At 39.3% G+C, this 23,095-nt stretch overlaps 1 protein-coding gene across 1 annotated transcript in view; it reads right to left on the minus strand.

Moving 5' to 3' along the window:
* Nucleotides 1-23,095, minus strand: part of TTN (titin) — a 276,220-nt gene that overhangs the window by 240,375 nt on the left and 12,750 nt on the right. The window contains 22 exon segments of the mRNA XM_070359061.1: nucleotides 46-318; nucleotides 414-680; nucleotides 1,881-2,162; nucleotides 2,305-3,998; nucleotides 4,100-4,268; nucleotides 4,368-4,532; nucleotides 4,652-4,893; nucleotides 5,993-6,237; nucleotides 6,348-6,581; nucleotides 7,131-7,336; nucleotides 8,404-8,546; nucleotides 9,467-9,682; nucleotides 9,798-9,861; nucleotides 10,051-10,309; nucleotides 11,012-11,077; nucleotides 11,331-11,612; nucleotides 13,021-13,143; nucleotides 13,240-13,533; nucleotides 17,369-17,506; nucleotides 17,982-18,119; nucleotides 20,766-20,897; nucleotides 22,388-22,525. Of these exon segments, the coding sequence (XP_070215162.1) occupies nucleotides 46-318; nucleotides 414-680; nucleotides 1,881-2,162; nucleotides 2,305-3,998; nucleotides 4,100-4,268; nucleotides 4,368-4,532; nucleotides 4,652-4,893; nucleotides 5,993-6,237; nucleotides 6,348-6,581; nucleotides 7,131-7,336; nucleotides 8,404-8,546; nucleotides 9,467-9,682; nucleotides 9,798-9,861; nucleotides 10,051-10,309; nucleotides 11,012-11,077; nucleotides 11,331-11,612; nucleotides 13,021-13,143; nucleotides 13,240-13,533; nucleotides 17,369-17,506; nucleotides 17,982-18,119; nucleotides 20,766-20,897; nucleotides 22,388-22,525 (5,770 nt within the window).

Below are 23,095 nucleotides of genomic sequence, written 5' to 3' on the forward strand. Positions count from 1 at the left end.
GCTCGCTTGACAGCACAGATATAAGACCATGTAAGTCGCACTCACTGTAGACAGAGACGCGCCCATGGGTTGACAGTCCAAGGGAAGGAATGGTGAAGGAGTAATGGCCAGCGTCCTCCTTAGTCATGTCTTCAATAAGCAGCATGTGGGACTGCTTGTCTATCACAATGTGAACCCTGTCACCCGGCTGCACTTCTTCGCCATCTTTCATCCAGACACCTTCCACATTCTCTAAGGAGACTTTAACTTCAAGCTGAACAATGTCACCCTCGCAGACTTTTTGATCACTGAGTCCTTGTAGGATGGCGATGGGGCGAGCTGTGAAAATATGGGGGGAGAAAAGAACGGTATGATTTATTATCAATAAACCATAATGATGCTTGCTACAGGCTGAAAAGAAGGAGGTGGCTTACGTTTCATCTTTAGTTTACAGGTTGTCTTTTTCCCATCGACAACAAAGCTGTATTCTCCCTGGTCCTCTTTCGTCACATCCTTGACTGTGAGGTTCTGACGTCCACGGCGAGATGTAATTGTGTACTTGCCATTGGATTTAAGCTCCACACCCTTATGATACCATTTGCCTTCTATATTTTCTGGGGTTATAATGCATTCTAACTCCCCTGAAAATGATTCTGGAACCTCTATGTCCTGAAGTTCTTTCACGAACTCAACAACTGCACCTGAATTATGAGATAAGGAGAAGTTAATTTCTCTGGAGAGTTACGTATCTAGACTTAGACGAAAAATTAAATTATCTGTAAATCTCTTGTGTCCCCCATCAGGCATATTCTTAATATCTAACTTCTGGATTGAGAAATAAATTGTCAATAAAAGGATTTAAGTTTTAAATTATTTTTAATAAAGCAAGGAATTATAATTCAAAAAAATTTTTAAAACAAGACATCAAAATAACCTCACTTTAAAAATATCCCAATTGTCAACATTCTTAACTAGTATTATACAGTCATGATTCTTGGTATGAAGCTTATATTTAATTCATAGGTAATGCAGATGAAACCACCCTTATGGCAGAAAGTGAAGAAGAACTAAAGAGCCTCTTGATGAAAGTGAAAGAGGAGAGTGAAAAAGCTGGCTTAAAGCTCATCATTCAGAAAACTAAGATCATGGCATCCGGTCCCATCACTTCATGGGAAATAGATGGGGAAACAGTGGAAACAATGGCAGACTTTATTTTTTTGGCTCTAAAATCACTGCAGATGGTGACTGCAGCCATGAAATTAAAAGACGCTTACTCCTTGGAAGGAAGGTTATGACCAACCTAGACACCATATTAAAAAGCAGAGACATTACTTTGCCAACAAAGGTCTGTCTAGTCAAGGCTATGGTTTTTCCAGTGGTCATGTATGGATGTGAGAGTTGGAAAGAAAAGCTGAGTGCCAAAGAATTGATGCTTTTGAACTGTGGTGTTGGAGAAGACTCTTGAGGGTCCCTTGGACTGCAAGGAGATCCAACCAGTCCATCCTAAAGGAGATCAGTCCTGGGTGTTCATTGGAAGGACTGAGGTTGAAGCTGAATCTCCAATACTTTGGCCACCTCATGTGAAGAGCCAACTCACTGGAAAAGACCCTGATGCTGGGAAAAATTGAGGGCAGGAGGAGAAGGGGATGACAAAGGATGAGATGGTTGGATGGCATCACCAACTCAATGGACATGAGTTTGGGTAAACTCCAGGAGTTGGTGATGGACAGGGAGGCTTGGCTTGCTGCGGTTCATGGTGTTGCAAAGAGTTGGACATGACTAAGTGACTGAACTGAACTGAACTGAATCATTTTTAGGGGGTGACAATTGCATAGCTAATTTTATCACATAATAAAAGTAACTCTAAAACTTGAGTAAACAACAAAAGCATTATTTACTACCTTCGACAATAAGTTTAGCTGTTGTTTTCACGTTTTCATCTTCGACAAGTACACAACTATAGTCTTCAGCATCAGATGTGTCGATCATTAGCACGGAGAGGAAGTGAACTTTCCTGTCAGAGTGCATCCTATATTTATCTCCTGTGTGAATCTCCACACCATCTTTATACCATTTCACTTTGACAAATGGCTCTGAGGTTTCACATTCAAAGGTTGCCATGGTGTCTTTTTCCTTAGCAATAACATCTTGTAATTCCTGTGTAAAAGTGATCAATTGCTTGGCTACAAGAGAAAAAGGGGGGGATAAAGCACATTAAATTGAATACACAATTTGGGTAATGGAAAAGAAAATTAAGACAATACACTATTGGATATTCACAGATAAATAAAAATAGATCCATCAAATGAAAGAAATTCAAATTACCCTGGACGAGTAAGAATGCGTGGCTTGAGGTTTCCCCAGCAATATTGATGGCTTTCACCATGATGCTGGCAGAGTCCTCAGCAGTCACATCTCTTATGACCAGCTCACAAACATTGTCTTCGGGCCAATACCAGTAGATTCGGTCAGAGCGCTCAATCTTCACACCGTTTTTGTACCACTCACATTCAGGATCAGGTTTTCCCACCACTCTGACCCGGAAGTGTGCGTCAGAGCCCTGGCCCACTGTTTGGCTTTGGATCCTTTCGAATATTTTGGGGGCCTCCATACTAGGACTTAATTCAATTTTGTCAGGTTTAAAAGTTGGAATAGTGATTTTGCCTTCTTCAGCAAGGGCTTTCTTCTCCTCTTCGGTTAGCTCCTTGGTCCAGTGGAGAAGTTCTTCTTTTGTCTTCCTTAGAAGCTCTTCATAGGATTCATCCTTCTTACGAGACTTGAGCTCCACAGCTGTAATGGCTTCATAATAGCCTTCCTCAGTCCTGCGCTTGAACTTGCTACGCAGCTCTTCTGACTCTTCAGACACTTTTTCATGGGTGATTCTTTCAGCCCTTTTCAGCCTCACAATTTCCTTGGTTTCAGTGGTGTCAACAGGTCTGTCTACTTTTTGTACTTCAAACTGAAGTTTTCCAGGTTCATGGACGTGAAACTCGGGCTTTGGCTCAGGGGCTCGCCTAAGGACAGACCTAAAATCTTCCCTCTGTTGGATCTCAAGCTTTACTTTATGCTCTATCACACCTTCAGGGTTTTCTGCGGTGACCTTGACTTCACCTGTATCATAAGACTTGCAGTCCACGATGTCCAGATAATGAATGCCATCATAGCGGACTCTGAACCGTTTGCTTTTGCGGATGAGCTGCCCATTAAGGTACCAGTTGACTTTGGGCTGAGGGTAGCCTGTTACCCGGCAACGGAATCTGGCGGTCTCCCCTTCCAGTACTCTTACTGGCTCTGGGAACAAGACAATGTCTGGCTTTTGCTTCTCTTTTTGATCGGTTGTCACACCAGTAAGGGCACCTTCATGAGCCATTCGCTCTAATTCTTCAATTCTCTGTAAGCCTTTCCTCCCCTCTGGCAATTGAGATTCCTCCACAAGACTCTTCTCATCTTTGACAATAAGGGTAGCAGATGTGTGATCTGTTCCATATTTGTTAGTAGCTCTGCATGTAATGACACCACTGTCTCTGGAATACGCCACTGCGTAGTCAAGGCTACAATACCCAAATTCATTGATCATGCGGAGCCTGTTGGCTGCTTCCAGTGGCTTTCCATCGTGGAGCCATTCTACCACCATCGTTGGGTCGCCGATTGGTGTCAGCCTGCATTCAAAGTGGGCAGGCCCAAAGCGCTTGAGTCTTAAGGAAGTGAGTTTTTTCTTGAAAAATGGTTTCTGTTGCTTTTCTTTGTCATAGAGGTCACCCTCTTCCCACTGCTCTTGGCCATATCGCAAATGGAGAGGCTCCAGTTCTGGGGCTGCAATCTCCTTTGCTCTATACGTCCCTCGTGGGATGATTAATCTTCTCTCTGGCTCAGGCTCTGCAAACTCAACTTCAACATTTACTTTGCATCGTGTAGTGTCTCGGCCAGCCTTATTAATAGCAGTTGCCGTGTACCAGGCAGAGTCTTGGCTGACAGTGGAATCAATTTTAAGGGCAGCTTCTCCCTTGGTTCCTTCAATTCTATAAAAAGTAGAAAATAAATCATCAATGCAAAAGTAGTTGTTACTTCCTCGAGTATTGGATTTGTGTAATGAGTTTAATTATTTTTCAAGCCAACTTACCTGATTTTGGGATATTTATGAGGTACAATGATTTCACTGTTTTTCAACCATACGATGTCAGGGTTGGGGTTGCCCGTAGCTCTGACTTTCATTTCAAGTCGGGAACCTTCCTTTATGTTGAGATTCCTCAGTTTTTCCACAAACACTGGTTTTACCTGATGTTCCACAGCTGAAAGAGAAAGGTTGTGATTCTGAGTGAGTAGGGCTGAACTACTTGTGTAAAACCCAAGTGATAAGGTTATTTATTTTGAGTCTTCGGAGCAAATACCTTCCACAGTTAAAATCACTGAAATTGAAGATTTCCCTGCCCTGTTTTGGGCAACCACCGTCCATTCCCCAGAATCACTGGGTGTTGCAGGAACAATAAGCAGTGATTGGGTCCCATCTTCTTTAACGACTACTTTATGGGTATAGTCATTGACAATTTGCTGGCCTATCAGAAAAATAAGCAAAAAAGGAATCACGTTAAAATAGTTGTTTTTAAAAGTGGTTAGACACACAGATAAGTTTATTTTTGTGTTTAATAATTTATTAGCGAAAACTTACACTTACCGTCATGAAACCAGAAGGTCTCAGGCATGGGTCGACCCACAACCTTTAAGTCAAATCTGGCAGTCTGTCCTTCTACACACTTGAAAGAAGTAGGTTTCAACACAAAGACTGGCTTATACAGTCTCTCGAGTTGTGACTCATCTGTTTCCTCCAGCCTGCGTCCAGGGGACATCCGTGCAGGGGACATCCTAGCAGGGGACATGCGTATTGGAGATCTGCTCACTGAACGTGGAGAGATGGATCTGAAAAACAAAATGCAAAAAAGAATATTTTCATGAGGCATAGAGAAAACTCACCACAATAAATCTCTTTCTTAACATTATTTTAGAATTTATTTTGTGTATTAAAAGGTACCTCAAACTCATTGGGATCCAAAACAGAATACATTATTATTGCTCCCAAAACTATATTGTTCATATACCACCAATCCCAGTCAGGAATTATTCAACACAGCCAGGAACCCATCCTCAAAATCTTAGACTGGTCCTTAATACTGTCCCTCCCTCACCAACTGGGTTTAATGAGTTACTGAACCTTTTTGATTCAACTACCAAAATATTTCAATGAATCTTGGTTGGTTAAATACCACCAACATAAATATGGAAAAAGAAAAATAACTTACAATTCCCAGAAGAGAAAAAACAAATGAAAGGTATTTGAAAAAAAGTCCCAAACTCTACCTATACATTGTAGCCAGATTAGCTTGGATTGGATTTCAAGTGCTGACACCACCACACAGGCTGGGGGAACTCAGGCAATTTTCACAGGGTCTGGGAAACTTAGTGTTCTCACTCCCAAAATAGCAACAATAATCCCTCCATTGCACGGTTGTTGTTTAAATTACTGATGTGTGCTTGTGTTCAGTTGCTTCAGTCGTGTCCAACTCTGTGCAGCCCTATGGACTGTAGCCCACCAGGCTCCTCTGTCCCTGGGACTCTCCAGGCAAGAACACTGGAGTGGACTGCCATGAGTACATGCTTGCACGCTAAGTCGCTTCAGTCGAGTCCGACTCTGTGCAACCCCATGGACAGGTTGCCATGCCTTCCTCATAAACTAGAGATAATACACGTAAAATCAGACATTAAACAACTCTTTATGGCTTTCACTATATTAGCTATGGCACTGGCAAAACAGATATTATGATACATGATGAAAGATGCTTTGCTCATTCTACACAGGGGTAAGAAATAAAAATTGGGTAATTGCCAGTACGGAGAATGGTAGACTTCTGGGTTATTTTAGCCTTCATACCCCCCACTACATGACAGCAATTTGCTACTGAGATATTTGGTGTTTTAAACGATTTAAATACTGATCAACCTGAACTAGTATGATTCTCACCTGATTCTGCTCACTGGTTCTGGCGTGGGTATGTAAGTCGGAGCACTGAGAGGTGCCGCGGGCTCCACATACAATTTCCCTGAGCAAATCGCATTTCCTTTCATATTGCTGGCAAACGCAGTATAGATGCCTTCATCTTCCGGAAGAACAACAGGTATTCGCAGACTAGCTCTGCCATCTTGTAGAAAGTCCATATGGTATCTCTCTCCATGTTTGATGCGCTTGCCATCTTTATACCATGCAATCTGCGAATAATATCATGCACATGTAAGTAAGATTTACATAAAGGAGTTACACTATAACCTATGCGTGTCTTTACTGTAGCATGGAGGTATGATCAATGCTTATATTTTACCTTGGGTAATGGATACCCAGACATCTTGCAATGAAATGTAACACCCATCCCTTCAAGAATTCTATAATTCTTGACTCTTAAATCAAATCCTGCTTCAATAGCTTCAGATTCAGAAATGTCAACGGCCATCTTTTCTTCTCCATCTTCTTCAAGAAGTTCTTCTAATGTAGTCTTTATTATTCTGTATTCAATTTCTTTAATAAGTCTCTCTTCAAAGGAAGAAATGTGGAATTCCTATGTAGTAAAAAAGATGACAGTCTGTTAAAAAGATAACTGCTGACTGACAGAAATTCTTTAAGAGTATTTGTTTTCAGAAATAAGGTTTGATTAAAATTTTTAACAGGAAGAAACATCTAGAAGCATTTAATTTTGCTTTTTTATCTGTTTTTCAGTGAGACTTAGATGAGTCATTATTTTTTAATCTGCCTCCCAGTCATCTTTGGAAGTTCATGCTGTGGTGTCTTGAACAATGGTATTCTCAGAGTATGGGTTATACGTGTGATGTCTATCCTACTGATGAAAAAATGTCGGCAGTAATGAGCTTTGTTGTTTTAGTAATTGTTTTTCCTACTTACATGTAATCTTTATTTCCAAAGTCATGTGTGCAACATATTAATATTATGAAGATTAAGGAAGCTCATCGGCAGTGCACCTGCATCTGCTTATAGTAATATAACCCTGGCCCATCACTCAAAAATGAAAATATCAAACAAAAACCGGGGCACCGCAGGAGGAAAGAATAATGTGTGAAGTGATTTACTTGGTCATTATTGTCATACCTACCTGGTCTTCCACAAAAGTTCTGACCATTACAGTATCTTTGGCCATTTTCTTCCTAATTAAGGCTTGTTCTTTTTCATACTCTTTTTCATACTCAGAGTATACATATCCAGGCGCTATTTCTCCAACTTTAGGTTCTTGCACAAATGCAGTCACTTGTGTTTGGTAAAGCATTTCTTGCTGGGATTTCATCAGTGATTCATAATCAGCTAGGGGTTAAGAATATGCGTGAATTTTTCATGTTCTTATGAAAAAGCCTTTATGCCACTGTTCATTCAAGCAAGTCCTACCCTATGGAAAGTTGATAAACAAAAGCCAGATTTTCCAAATTTTATGAAAAGTGCTCAGGATAGACTAAGTAGATTGAATTTCAAACCCAAACTTACATTAATAAGTCAGAGCAGCCACTACTATTATAGAAAAAATTTTACATTAGCAGTCAGTCCTCTGGGATCAACCCTAGAGGTCTTCCTAATTTGTCATGTGACTTCTGGCAATTCATTTATCCTCCTTGGTCTTGAGTGCTTCATCTGCAAAATGGGGACAGCATCCTAATCCTAAGGGTTTTGTACAGAACATAGGATGGTCCACTATAAATGTGAACATCTTGGCAAAGGTAATAGGGACCCACAGGTACGTTTTGTTTAATTTAAATGCTATTTCACTTTTTTTTTCAAATTACTTATGAATATTGAAAATCCTGATTTCTAGCTTAAAAAAAAAATTGGAAGCTCTAGCAACATTGAGCCTGGGACGTGTGTGCCTGGCAACAACATACTGGAGGTGGGGAGCTATTGACCCCTTGGGGCAGGGCATATACTCTTCAATTTCTCCACTGTCTTCACTGCACTCACTAATATCTGTCTGGATCTAGAGGGCCATGGGATTTAGAATCCTTACATTTTCATTTTTTAATTTAATGTAATTGTTTTGGCCAAACCACATGGCATGTGGGATCTTAGTTCCTGACCATTTTTGGAAGGCAAAACCACGTCAAAGTTCCTCCTGCATTTTCAAAGTCATTATATACTTAGAAATGAATGCACCAAAAATAAACTATTGTCAGAACCTGTGAAGTTTAGTACTGGTACAGTTTTTGAGGCCATGTGGTCTAAAACATTTCCTATACAGCTGAGGCCAAGAGGAGGGCAGATGTGGACAGAGCCAGTATCAAAGCCGAATGCTGCAGCAGGACTGCTGACAGTCACCCAGCCCTGCTTCCTCCCTGCATTTCCATTCTTATCATGCACATGGAACTACTTAGTGCTGCACTCACCTTCTTCAAGCAAGGAGGCAGATGCAGACGTTTCTCCATGCTTGTTACGAATAACAATAGTGTATTCTCCAGCATCATCAGCAAAAGTCATCGAAATCACCAGTCTGCACTCGCCAGTTTGTTTGTTGTAACTCACTTTGTATCTTAATGGAAATGAACAAATGAAAGAGTTCATAAATAACCCTTATGTGAGTAAAATAAGCGTTATGTGGATCTGTGGTATAAAATTCAATGATCCTAAACATGGGACTAAGCTCCACCATAGAATATAAGATTGCTAAAAATTGAGGGAAATGCATGGACATGAGTAATGAAGGCCAAACGAGTTAAATTTTTCATTTTAAATAATAGTCATATATTCTTCAAAATAAATAATAGACTATAACACTACTTATGGAAATAAGAGACCTCAGTGTTTATGTTCGCAAATGATGAGGTCATTTAAATACTAAGATACTTCTCTTTGCTCATTATTTTGTTCCCTGTTTTATGTGAAGATCAAATGAATAATGAAAACAATAAACTCCTTTAAACATTTCGATATTAAGTCTTTGGTACACTACATTTCTTCTTATTAAGATATGATGGATACATTTTTAGAATAAGTTGCAGTAAATTTAAAGCTGAATTTTATACTCAACTGCAAATTTATTAGCATAGATTTTTCACATATAACTGGCTTTCTTCAAAAATTACCCTTTTTCTTTTATCTTTTAGTGACTTAATTATTATGCCTTTTTATTGAATGTTGTTTCAGATCCTTGGTAGAAAAATATGTTCTGTATGTGTAAAAATTCCACATCATTTTCTCTATTTCAGCAGCACTATAAGTGAATCAAACCAGAATATAAAATATATATCTCCCACCCACTTTTGTCACATAACTCTGTTTCTCAATAAAACTTTGTGTGAAAAACACGAAAACTCCTCAAAGCACACCATGAAGGCTCTATAACAAAAGACCCTACCTCTGAGGGTGGGGTAAGTATATTCTATTCTCTCTTGGCGTCATAGACCCATCAGACAAATCACAGAAAACTCTGTCATTCAACCATGAAAATACCTGTATCCTGAGGTTAGAGGAACACCGGACTTTTTCCAGTAGACATGGGGCTTCGGGTTGCCCCCAACCTGGCATTCAAATACAATGCTCCCACCTTCCACCAGTTTCTGAACCACTGGTTTTGTAATAAAGAAAGGAGCGGCAGGTTCTCCCGGCCCTGCTGGTTCCTCTGTGATGCTAGTATCGGTCATTACCACATCTCTTGATTCGACGAAGCTGGAAAGAGAATGCCCTTCATGTGAGCTTCCGGACTGCCATTTGCCAATACGAAAGGGACTAACCAAGCAAAACTGTGCTACAATGAAAAATCATTAGCAAAAGAAGGTGTTACCGTTTCTCTTCTGTGGTAATTTTCTCAGCCACAGCTGTTGTTTCCTTTTCAAATTCTTCTGACACTAGAAGAAGACAGACGGTTCTTTGGTTAAAGTCAGGTATTTAGTTCGCTTCACTACTGACCTCTCCTTAGCATGACAGTTAAGTTGACCCTCAATTCTAAAAGGGGGCTCCATTACCAGGTGTGTAGAAAGAAGTGCCAGGTGGCAGTGAGGAGTGTGTGGAAGGTCCGTAGGGGTATGACCACTGACCTTGCACAGCTAGATAGCAGGATGTGCTGACGGTCCCAGCCTCATTCACAGCAGTGCAAGTGAACCGCCCGCTGTCTTCTGCAAAGGCTTCACGAATCAGAAGGCGAGCAATTCCACTCTGGAAGGTTATCTGGAAATCAATGGAACTTTCTATCTGGTAGTCTTCCCTGTACCATGTCACTTTGGGGGATGGGTATCCAGAGATGTGGCACTCTAAGGTGACAGATTCACCTTCAATAACAGTCACGTTCTTTAAGCCCTAAAGAAAGAAGAAACAGGAAGTATTGATACGTGTGCAGATGCATGAATCATCTCTATATGTTGTACCAAACGTGGAGGTTTGACCTTGTACATTCTAACTGTCATAAAATGCTTTCTTAACATCAAGACTGTGGAACTATCCGTAAAGAAACTCCTTTGGAAATTGGAATACTCCCAATTTGAAATAAATGTAAGGTGTTTCCAACTTCATAAGGTGGAACTGTACTAATGTCATATAAGAGGGCATCCCTGTACCCTCCATTGTTTGCACATATTCAAATCCTAACAAAGCTTGAAGTCTCAGCAGCGAATGTTGTCTCTTCAGCGAAGCTTTCTATGTTATCCTCAACTAGAAGTAATCAAACTTTCCTTTGCACCCTCCCTCTACTGAAGTGCTTATCACATTTTATATTTTATTATGCTTATTTACGTACATTTTTTCAGATAGTAAGACAGATTTCAAAGAGGGCTAGACTAGTCTTGCAATCATGCCTTACACATAACAGAAACTCATCGAATCTGCTGGCTATGTGACTGAGGCTGTCACACAGAATTCCCCCTCTCCTTGCCTAATAGTATATGGTCTTACATACTTGCAGACACACTCATGGAATTTTCAAGTTTGAGAAGCTGATCTTTGCATATATGAACATTATTTGACTAGATATGCATGTGATCCAACACTATCAACTTTACTCACCGAGACTAAAGTTGGTGGAGTAACAGGGATTTCAACAGGTGCAGGTACTCTTGCTGTTTCTGTTACCTACAATTTTGACAAAGGATGTTACAAAATGCTCAGGAAATTAGGGGAAGTCTCAAACTCTTAGCACATGCAAAATTATAAAAATAATTCTAGAAGAGTTCTGACCCACACCATGCTCGATAAAATGAAGTCTGAGCAATGGAGAAAGGCAGGGCATCTGGCTGACCTCTTCTGTAGCACAGATTGGCCTAGAGCCTGGTCCTGCTCCCCGGGAATGGATTAAGTGACAGCAGGGGCTCCAGTGACCACCAACCTTGGTTTCACGCTCACGCAGTGCTTCGAAGCGCTCTTCACGGACTGCAACACCAGTGATGCTCACCCCAACCTCCTTCTTCACCTCAATGTCAGCTTGACTCTTAAAAGTCTCTGGTGTTTCCGCAAAGGGGAACTGGGGTGAAGGAGTGGGCTCCGCTCTCACTCTAGCCTCAGCAGGCTTCACGGTGGGTGCCTTCACAGATTTGGTGACCTTCTGAGCAGAAGGTGTGGCTGACAACTCTTTTTGTAGTGTGGCAATAGCACTACCGGCTATTGATGCCTAAATAGAAACAGAGTCAGAAAATAGTCACTTAACTGCCATCCCAGTTGCCTCCCAGAAGTCCTTCGCCACTACCGCTCTTGTGGTAAGTCTGAGTCAAATTTCTATGTGGTCCCCTTTTTAATGTTCTCATTATCACTTTTATAGTTAATGAAAAGTTAGAGATAAGCTAGTTATAAAGCTCACTGTCATTCCTGCCAGCTTCTAAAATAAATTTGAAAGTCTTCCTAATAGAGTTGTATTTAGAACTTCTTATTTTAGGCTCTTATCATAAAGGGAATGAAGGTCTTCTAAAACTTGGTCATGAATTTTCAATTAAATCATGCCAAGGAAGCTGTGTTTGAAAATACAAGAGTGGGAAATTCAAAAATAATAAAAATTTTAACTACTTGGTTAATTCCTAAGAACTACTTTAAAATAGAACATTTAGGCTTCGGCCACAAATCTGTGTGAGAGGTGAAAGTGAAAAAGCTTAGAAGAATATTTTAACAGTTTCCTTACTCTTTTTACTCTGTTGCTGTCTGGGTATTTGAGATTATCCCAAATGCAGGTATTAAATATACCTTATAATTCTCTGAAGCATGCAGTTTGGATTCTACGACTCGGGTGTGTAACATAAGAATGTGTGCCTGCTAAGTCACTTCAGTCATGTTTGATTCTTTGTGACTCTATGGACTCTAGCCCACCAGATTCCTCTGTCCATGGGATTCACCAGGCCAGAATACTGGAGTGGGTTGCCATGCCCTCCTCCAGAGGATCTTCCCAACCCAGGGACTGAATCCTTGTCTCTTATGTCTCCTGCATTGGCAGGTGGCTTCTTTACCCCTAGCGCCACCTGGGAAAAACCTCAAAGTAAGAACAGCTGTGACTAATATTGAGGATTATTAGATCTTGTCAACTTACTAAGGTTTTCACTTGTACTAACGTGTTCCTGATGACAGAGCTAATAAGGGGCAGAGTTAGGGTGCTAATCCAGGCCTGTGTGACCCCACAGTCCAGCCCAACCACCACACGGTAACACGTCTCCATCTTGTTATCCTGAGTATATAAACACATGACTTCTCAGTGTCTGTCTTTGGTATTGGTATCCATTCTCATTTATGTCATTCTGAAATATCTCACAGCATAAGGAAAACTGAACTGAACCTTCTACAGAATGTGAAACAGAGAGAAGCCGGTATGGATTTGTGTCTTCTCAGAGGTGTCAGGAAACTATCTGAGAGTCTAGGCTCTCTCTGCTGGCCGAGTTCCAGTAATCCAACCTTAGGGGTTTCTGAGTCTACATGAGGGTAAACAGACATCACCAAAAACAAGCCTGTACTGCCTTCACCAAAGATACTCCATATCACACAACCTACTGTCTTCCTTTAAGCCTAACATTTCTTTGTCATGCTCTTTAACTTCTTACCTCATATCCATGTTCTGTCTTAGGAACAGAAATTTTTGAAACAGTAAAGTGCGGGCTCGCTGTGCGGGGGCGTTTATCCACATGGACTAATCTTTCGCTTGTTAGATCTGTAGTTTTCTTGATCTGCATGGAAATGGAACTCAGTGAAGCCCTTGCTCACCAGATGACCACAGCAGTTATGCGTGCCTTCCCAGAAACAGGCAGTGGGCCCAAACTCACCTGTGATGATATGTGCATTCCCATTTGATCAGTAGTTGCGATATGAGTCTCAGAAGGAGCGTGGATCACTCCAGGTTTGACTGCTTTAGGGACAACTTGGGGCTCTGAGGCTGGACGTGGGGGCTGCTCAGCTACCTTTGTGGCGGAAATGTGCTCCTTATATCCATACTCCAAAGTGGTCTGCTGAGCGTATGATTCTTCAACATGCCTGGGTTCTCTGGGCTCTCGAACTCGGGCCTGGTCGACTGCAGCAACCACTGTTGCTACAGCTTCCGCCTTTTTCCCAACGCCCACCTGCAGACAAGGTTTCCAGAATTAACACTCAGTAATGTCAAAGTCAGGTTGGGACTTTTCCTCCTGGGATAGTCATCGAGAAGAGACAATGCCTATAAGGCGTGATGGGCAGATGGTGCCTATGTTACAAAACTATGTTAATGTCTCTAGAAATGTGACTTAGAATTGCATTTAGGAACTTAATGTTTCACTGATCATTATAATGCATAGATGTCTAGTTAGATACACTCTATGAAGCCTGGCTTAATTAGACATTAAATCACACAAACACAACACAGGACAACACAATATGTGTATAAAATAGGAAAGAAGTTATGAGTTTGTCCAGTATTTTGTCCATGGCAGACAGATAGCGCTTGTGAAGTCAGAACTTTGGGGCTGGTTATCTTAATTGATTATTCTTTATTGCCAATCATTCAGTCTGGTGTAGGTGCAATGACAGTGATGATAAAAATGCCCTCAAATATTGTCACAGTCCCATCCAGAAAACATCAGCTGCTGCAGCATTGTACACTCACATGCAAATCTGAGATAACAAGAAAGCTTGTAAACAGACAGGGAACATATTAATTTACTTATGATTCCCTAGGGATAAGAAATTTTTAATTTATTAGACAGTATCTTTCTTAAAACACATGAATGAAGATGCTGTGATGAAAATCAAAGTGTTATCCTATTTGGATTCAAGAAAACAACCTTTCACAGCAAAGTTCAATTTGCTGTTATTACCACAGAAAGTTAAAGTGAAGAAGGAAAACGAAATGTTGTTTTCTCATTTCCATGAATATGATTATCACAAATGGGAACACAGTTTGCAAAGGAGTTTCTCTTTTATAGAAAGCAAGCCAGTTGATATGGCTCATATATTATGATTCTGTGCAATACTTGGAAACAGCATATTGCAAACATCACATCACCATGTCCATCAGAGCTGTTTAAAAGAATGCTGGAATATTTTATTAACGTCCAGTTTTCTGCTGCTGTGAGTAGAACCTAGATTGCATCTGAAATGTTTTTCAAGTGTACTACCTCTACATATCTGTTCAAATGGTAAATGATCTGAACCATTTAATATATAAATGAGGTATTTTTGAGATAAAATTGGGCCTTTAGTGATCACAGGCTTCATCCAGCTCTCCTTCTAGGAAGCCACAAACAACCTAATCTGCCTTGAAGAAGGATAGATACCATTTTCACTTTAGATTGCATCTTAAAATAAACTGTAAGATACCTGTGAGGATTAGGTGGTTTAAGTTAATTTATCTGGTTTTTTTTTTTTTCAAACCACATGGGCCGTAAGTTGACTTTAATTTTAGAGATGTTTTAAAATGTTACCATCTTCAACAGATTTATATTTGTTTATATAAATAAATAACTTTGCCTGTAAAATGATTATATTTACATTATATCTCATCTGAATCTTTCAACCAGACTATGAAATAAATTGTTCTATTTTAATAATGAGAAACCTTAGGTTCAAAGAAACTGTCACTCACCAACTGACATAGACGGATGTCATTCTTAATTTAAAACTTATGCAGAAAAAGAATCTTAACTATGATAAGGTATTTTAAATTGGGGAAGCATTTATATGTTTTTTCTGGGTTAACATATTTCAACTCTATATACATACGCTGGTGGACCCATACCCTCATTTTGGTGGACAATCACAAATGAATATTCTAGGCTGATAGCCGCTTTTATTTCTTTCTGACTCTAATATCCCTCATATTTTTCTAAACTAGATAATCAGGAAGATTTGGACTAGAATTGGAGATCTCAATTCCTATCAATTTAAGCTGAGAATAATTAGAATAGTGTGATTTAATCTGACTTTTCATAACTAGAAATGCTGTTCCACTGAAAGAACTGGACTGAATCTAATTGGCGCTAATGTTTTGTTGATCAGTTAAGCAATTAAAGGAACAGCAGGAGCACAGTGACTCCTGATAGATGAAAAGGCAGGAGAACTGATGATGAAATGGGATGAAACAATGCTTTTCACCTCCACTGCATCAGTTTTCATCTCCTTAGGAAAAAGATGCATTTGTTCCTACTTAATAGCAAATCCTTTTCTAGTTCTTGGCAGTGTGGCTGATTCAGTAGATTTTGCACTAGTAACTATTATTTTGGGTGTAGACATTTTCTTAGCTTCCATTCTTAGGTAATTTTAAATAACAAAAATAAGATAGTCAAATTTGTGGGATTCAGAACAAACAAAATAATGAGATTATGTTATGTATTGGAATTTCTGATGTCAATGAGACTTCGAAAAGGTTGATATGCCATTCAAAATTAGACTTGAGTGTGGAGTAAACATCACTCAGTCATGGCTGACTCTTTGTGACCCCATGGACTATACATATAGTCCATGGAATTTTCCAGGCCAGAATACTGGAGTGGGTAGCCTTTCCCTTCTCCAGAGGATCTTCCAAACCCAGGGATTGAACCCAGGTCTCCCACGTTGCAGGCAGATTCTTTACCAGCTGAGCCACCAGGAAAGCCCAAGAATACTGGAGTGGGTAGCCTATCCCCTTTCCAGCAGATCTTCCCAACCCAGGAATCAAACCAGGGTCTCCTGTACCACAGGAGGGCTCTTTACCAACTGAGCTATGAGGGAAGCCCAATATTAGACTTTGGTAATGTTTAACAGCTCATCCTAAATTGTGTCTTAGGAAAAAATCCAAAGATGTAAACATAGAAAACAGCATTGAGGGAAATACAGAAAGGAATGTTATGATACTAAAGAGATTGAAAAGCTTTAGTTGCTAATATCCAGTTACTATATTAGCAATGAAGAATAAAATCAGGTGAATAGTTTACTCAGTACCCGAGGCATGGATTTATGGGAAGAAGGTTAATTCATGGAAATTTCATAGCCACAAATAGATGTTATAAACAACATTTTCATAGCTTGTGTGTATTTATTCTGGTTGGATAACTGCTTCTCAAGATTGTAATATTGCATCTTGTTCAGTGTTAGTGAGAGTAACTATAGCAGGCTCTATGATTTCCTCAGCTTCTTTTCTCATCTGATATTTGCAGAGAGAAAAAAGATAAAGTTTCACATGATGAAAATTATAGGTTATTTCTTAAAATAACCCCATACTATACAACGCAAGATACCGAATTTATGAACCCCTCAAAATCTATATCTTCTTAACAGTAAAAGTCATTATTTACATATATATATATATTTTAAATGTCCATGGCATTTCTTAAAATTAGCCTGCATGAAATTTCTTTTTTTCCCCATTTCCCATGATTTCATGTTTTATTGTGGTAAGTACACCTAACATGATGTCTACTCTTTAAACGCATAATATAGTATTGTTAACTCTAGGCATGATGTTGTTCAATAGATCTCTAGAACTTACTCAACTTGCATAACTGAAACTTCATACCCATAAAACCAAGAAAAAAACACATTTAAAAGTGAAAAAAATATATTCATAAATTGACTACCTTAATGAAACCCTGCTTTTAGTTTTGAATAGTCCATGTGTACAAGTCTAAAGATAAAAATACTATAATTTTATACAGTCTGCATGCAGTTTCCATCATCAACTTCTGGAGAATTCTAGACATTAATAATAAAAAGTGGAAAATAATAGTAAAGCAGTCAGTGAGGAAAGGATTATGTAGTAATATTAACAATAATAAATAATTTGTTATTTAATTTTCCAATTGTATAACTAAAAATAAACTAGGTTAATAGAGTCTCATAAGAAATTCTGAGACTTGGTATTAAAGTATTATAATAGAGGATTTCACATGAGATTTAGTATCAGTGTATTATAACAGGGGATTTCACACTTGGAATAGCAATAATCACCTTTCCATGAGTAACTTGGATTTGTTCTTGTCTAGTAGCCATTTCTTCTCTAGTTCTCAGTATTGTTTCTTGTTCTTTGGCTTTAGCAGTAGCAACTGCTATTGTAGACAAGGCAGTTTTCTCAGCTTCCTTTCTCATCTGATTATCACAGTAAAATCAAGTTTAAATTGCACAGGGCTTTAGATGAATATGGAATGACCCTTCCCCCCTCTTAGTGGGGATGCAAGACGAAGTTATTCAGGGTTAACTACACAAGAGAAGTTAACTTTCACTGGGGCAGTGTGTGCACACACTGACTGGGAATCACAAACCTTAGAAATGTTAACTACAAAAAAAAATCTCCAGATGATTCCATATATTGCTTTCTAGAAATCAGGCTAATCTTCATGCAAAGGATAATGGTGAATAAAATGAATCACAAATGTTACAGATGAATGAAAATCAAAGGTGCAGATAAAGATAATGAGAAAAAGTCATACATTCACCATGTGGTTTTTAGTTGGGGATTCAAAAAGGAAAATACAGATTAATAATTCATATCACATCGCAGTTAATGGTTTACTCGAAATTAGTTTAAAGATGAACTTTTCCCATCTTGAATATCTGTATTCACCTTTTCGTGAGTTACTTGAACTTGCTCTCTTTTGGTAGTGATGCCTTCTCTAGTTCTTGATACTACATCTTGTTCTTTGACTTTGGGTGTGGCAACTATGACTTTAGGTACCACTGTTTTCCTAGTTTCTTTCAATATCTGGTCATATGATTAAAAAAAAAAAAAAGGTGAGAAAATGGTCATTAAATTTCATTCAGCTCTAATTAAAAAAAAGGTAAGTCAAAGTTGAGAAAGGAAGAACATTTCTTCCTACTCAAGGACATTTTGTCATTTGAGTTGCTTTGATCATCAATATTGTTTCATTAGTAGCAATGTCAAAGTAAGTTCAGTCTAAAACAAAAAAATATGATGAGCAATAAAAGGATGCATTATTCACATTATTTTCATAATTTATGGGAAATGCCAATGGAGCCATCAATAACACATAACTTTGCATTATATCAATTGACTTGTACACTGGAATCTTCAATAGAGACATGTTAAATATTAAAATGAATTATAATATTATATTAGTAACAATCCAAAGGAAATACAAAAGTTAGGAATGAAAAGTGGTGGTGAAAGCTAGACAGATAGCAAAAGGTTCTTGAGAGATTGTGAAGCTTCCCGTGTGAGTTATAAGAAGAGGAGAAGGTGAAAAAGTGATCATTTTAAGACCCAGGATGAAAATGTAGGTGGCTTGTAAACGGAATGAAACAAGAGTGAATTTCACACCAGCAAGAACTGTCACCTTTTCATGAGTTATGTGCATTTGATCTTGTTGTGTGACAATTTCTTCTTGGGCTCCCAGAATTGTTTCTAGTGTTGTGGGCTTGGCAGTTTCAACTACCACCATGGACACAGCAGCTGTCTCAGCTTTCTGTATTATCTGATTTTCAGAGTAAAGTAAAGGTTTGAGTTTCAAAAGGCACAGGAGAAATGGTGAGTTAACTTTGTAACATTCAGGAGGATATAGAATGCTTAGTGGTGAGAGAGGAACTACCATGGTTCTGTTTTAAGGGCCTACACTTGTGTTTAACACCCAGAAATGGACTTCTTTTCTGCCCACCTGCCCCTTAGTAAATTGTCTTGGAAACTGAAAAGTCCTCATCTTTGAGATATATTGACACATTAAGGAACTTAGTGAGTACTCACTGGCAAATGGCTAAACAACTACGGTTACTGAACTTGTCAGTTATCAGCCTTGCAATGGCAACAAGGATTTCTATGCTCTTGATTATGCAACTTAGGTTCTTGTGCACTCAAACTCTTTCACTCACTGTAGGAGAGAAAAGTTCATTCAATGGCCTCTGACCAGCCTTTTAAGTCTGAGTTGCGCCTTTTAAAAACAGTAGTTCTGAGATGAACAAAAAGCTTGAGATTAAGAGAGGCTGGCTGAGTCAGGCACGACTGAGTGACTTCACAACTTTCATGCATTGGAGAAGGAAATGGCAACCCACTCAGTGTTCTTGCCTGGGAAAGGGACGGGGGAGCTACTTGAACAGACTGGAAGACTCTGACTTTGCAGTGGGAACAAACACAGGGCTCAACTCCATGCTCTCTGATCATTTAGAGTGTGGAAAGGGGGTGGAAGGTAGGTTCAAGAAGGAGGATATATATATATATACACATACATATAGATGATTCACTTTGTTTTACAGCAGAATTTAATACAACATTGTAAAAGCAATTATACTCCAATAATAACATTTTAAAAAGAAAGTTAAAAATGATAAATAAAAAAAGAATCTATTTGCAGTAAAGTGGATGGACAGATAATCATACTAAACAAAGAAAGTCAGAGAAAGACAAATATCACATGATACTGCTTATATGTGGAATCAAAAAAATTATATAAATGAACTTATTTGTAAATAAACAGACTCACAGACTTATAAGGAACTTATGAAGGGATAGATTGATAACCAACAAGAATATACTTTAAAAATATTTTTAAAAATAAAGAGGACTTTAACAGTGGTGTGCATATAGCAAAAGCTCAATAGGTACTTATTGAATTAAAAATCACATCTACATCAAGTATTAAATGTAATAAAAATATTAAAAAAAAAAAAGAAGAGTTTTGGAACAACCTCAATGTCACTGAAATCTACTTGAACATGAAAGAATCTATTTGAACAAGAAAGGGCCTCTTCCTAGACCCTTTAAGGCTTGATTCAATACATGGGAGAGAAGTTGATTTTGGTGATATTGAGGTTGTTCCAGCTTGGGTCTATGGCATAAAACCAGCAAACACGTCTGTGTCACTGTCGATCAACCAGGAATTCACTTTTTTCACAAGTACTGGTTTTCCCTGACGTTGAAATTCCTCACTTTCACTTGATATTTAGTTGAAGTGTTCATGGCTGGTGTGTGTGTGTATGGGGCGGGGCGGTGGCGTGGACATGCATGCATGCCTTACAACTATGTAAAGTTTGTGTGTTACAGGTTAAGTGCCCAAGGGCTTGGGCTATGCATGGAAAAACTGATTGTACCAGTGGGTAACTAGGCTGGAGTGATCACTATCTTCTGGTTAAGTGTGCTCTAGAAATGTCATTGATGTGCCCCAAACTATTCTAGTCGATAGGTAATCTTCTTGAAACTGATCAGTTGAGTGGAAAATTATGCAATGAGAGCAGAATTTCCATCATGAAAGAATTTCAATACTAGACATAGAGAAACAACAAAAAGAAAACATACACAGAAGACTCCTCCACTTAGAGGTTTTGGTTAGAGGGAACATGTAGCTGTCTGGGATGTGATATTTGTCAACAAATTACAAGGCATTTACAAAACTGGACTTACTGTTTCTTGAGTTATTTGTTTTTGTTCTTGTTTTGTAGTAATTTCTCCAGTTATTTTAGTTTCTTTTTCTTTGGCTTTAGCTGCGGAAATTACTACTTTTGGTACAAATGCTTTTTCAGTTTCTTTTCTTATCTGAAATCAACAATAAAAACAAACCTTATTGTCTGCTGATCTCTAATGAAAGCTGACATAATGTTTAATAAATATAACAAAATAGGAAATCAAAGAAGTCCTTTTCCAGATGCCCACTAAATGAAATGATCTCATTTTCATTAATAGAGCCATGCTCTTTGTCTAAACCATAAGTTATGCTGCTCAGAGAAAAAGAAATGGATTCAACACCCTTTGCTTTGAATTAGAGAGTGTAGTCTTCTTTAAAAAGACTTCCAATGTTTATAAATGTGTATATGGCAGTATTATTCTGTGCCACTCTGTCATCTAAAGGAAATCCTAGAGCATAGGCTATTAGAATGGAAGACTTTACAAGTAATACTGTCTGATTCTTTTACAAATGAAAAATCAAACATAGATGATTTGTAATCCACATTTATACAATATTTTTGCATTTGCTTTGAAAACGTCCTAAATATTATGAAGGTTTGGAATATCAAGACTTAACCTTTCTAAAACTGAGACATTATGGGGAGAACACTTTTGTCCATATCCCGGGTAAAATGTTTTCCAAACCCTTGTGAGTTAAGTTGCTTCAGTCGTGTCCAGCGTTTTGCAACCCTATGGACTATAGCCTGCCAGGTTCCTCTGTCCGTGGGATTTTCCAGGCAAGAATACTGGAGCATGTTGCCATTTACTTCTCCAGGGCATCTTCCCGACCCAGGGGTCAAACCCACATGTGTTAAGTCTCCTGCCCTGGCAGGTGGTTCTTTACCACTAGTGCCACCTGGGGAGCCCAGGAAATACTGTGTTTGGATCTGGACACCTAAGGTGTATGCGAGGGGAAAGTGGGGTACTTGGGGAGGGGCAGTTTTCTCCATTTTCCTCTTTGTCATTTTCAGCCATCATCACTGAAATTCAGGATCTCAGGGTTAAAAGAGGCTTGGAAGTTATCTTCCCAAACCACCCCACTGACAATCGGCAGTGCCGGCCAACAGCCCTATCAGGTGGTCTTATCTAATCTGCTCCTGAGTGCCTGCAATCACGAGGCTGTCTTTTTCGCTTTTTGTCTGGTCATTTGACCTGAGAGGGCCAGATTCTCCACCTCATTTCAAATCCATGCTCAAATGTTTTTCCAAAGACTCAGGAAGCAGTTGCGAAGCTATTTTCAAAGCACTGTGGGTTCGGTGTCCTTTGCCGCTCCTCCCAGTTCCCGCTTCAGCATCTGCTTCTCCCTCCCTCGTAGTCTCACAGGTAGTCAGTGCATCTCCACGTCAGTGTAGAAGAGACCCCTGCTTCCACTTCCAGTGTGTGTTCCCGGAGCCCCCTCTTGTCTACACAAGGGAAGCATTTGGGGACTCTAGGAGACTTTGGTGTCTAGTACCCAGGGACACAACCACATTGTGAATCAACCATGTTGCCCACAAAACACCTTTCCCTGTAAACAGCACTATCTGGGTTGACACTGATAACAGCAGCAGCAACAATTTCGTATCAAAAACCATCTTCACCTGTTCATGAGTTACGTGCACCTGCTCTTGTTTTGTCGTAATTACTTCTCTGGTTCTGGCTTTTAATTCTTGTTCTTTGGCTTTATCGGCGGCCACTACCACCTTAGTTACAGCAGTCTTCTCTGCCTCCTTTCTTATCTGATTTTCATAGGGGAGAGAAAAGAAACACTGTAATGTGCCTTATATAAAAAGGTACAATGATAAATCAGGATAAAGACATAAATGTCACACAGGAGAGGATAAAGAGGAAAGCTAGAGTGATTTTAAACTATAACAGAAAATCTATTCAAATACGAGGTGGGAAATTATCTTGGATTTATAACACCTTCCAGCCATGAATCAAATGTCACATAGGTTTTGAGGAAAGTAAAAGCAAAGCTCTTTAGGGAAAGCTTAGAGAAACGTTAACGGTAGCCCTCAAATAATGGCTTCCCTGCCTGGATCCTGGAAAGACGGAGCTCTGGATGGACCATTTTGGAACTACAGCTCCAGGTGCCGGGTACCTTGTTTGCTCAGCTTAACCTCTCAGCCACCCTTTACTCATCTTAACTCAGGGATGCCCCTTGTCTGACCTCCTGAGAGGTACCTCTTACCTGCCTAGCTGCCTGACAGAGACCTGACAGAGTATTTATATCGTGAACACCTCTGGTGTCAGACCACCAGCTCAGAATGTCCTAAAAGTCTGGGCCATGGAGGGCTCAGCCCTCA

The sequence above is a fragment of the Bos mutus genome, chromosome 2, assembly GCF_027580195.1.
Source record: "Bos mutus isolate GX-2022 chromosome 2, NWIPB_WYAK_1.1, whole genome shotgun sequence".
In the NCBI taxonomy this organism is placed as follows: Eukaryota; Metazoa; Chordata; class Mammalia; order Artiodactyla; family Bovidae; genus Bos; species Bos mutus.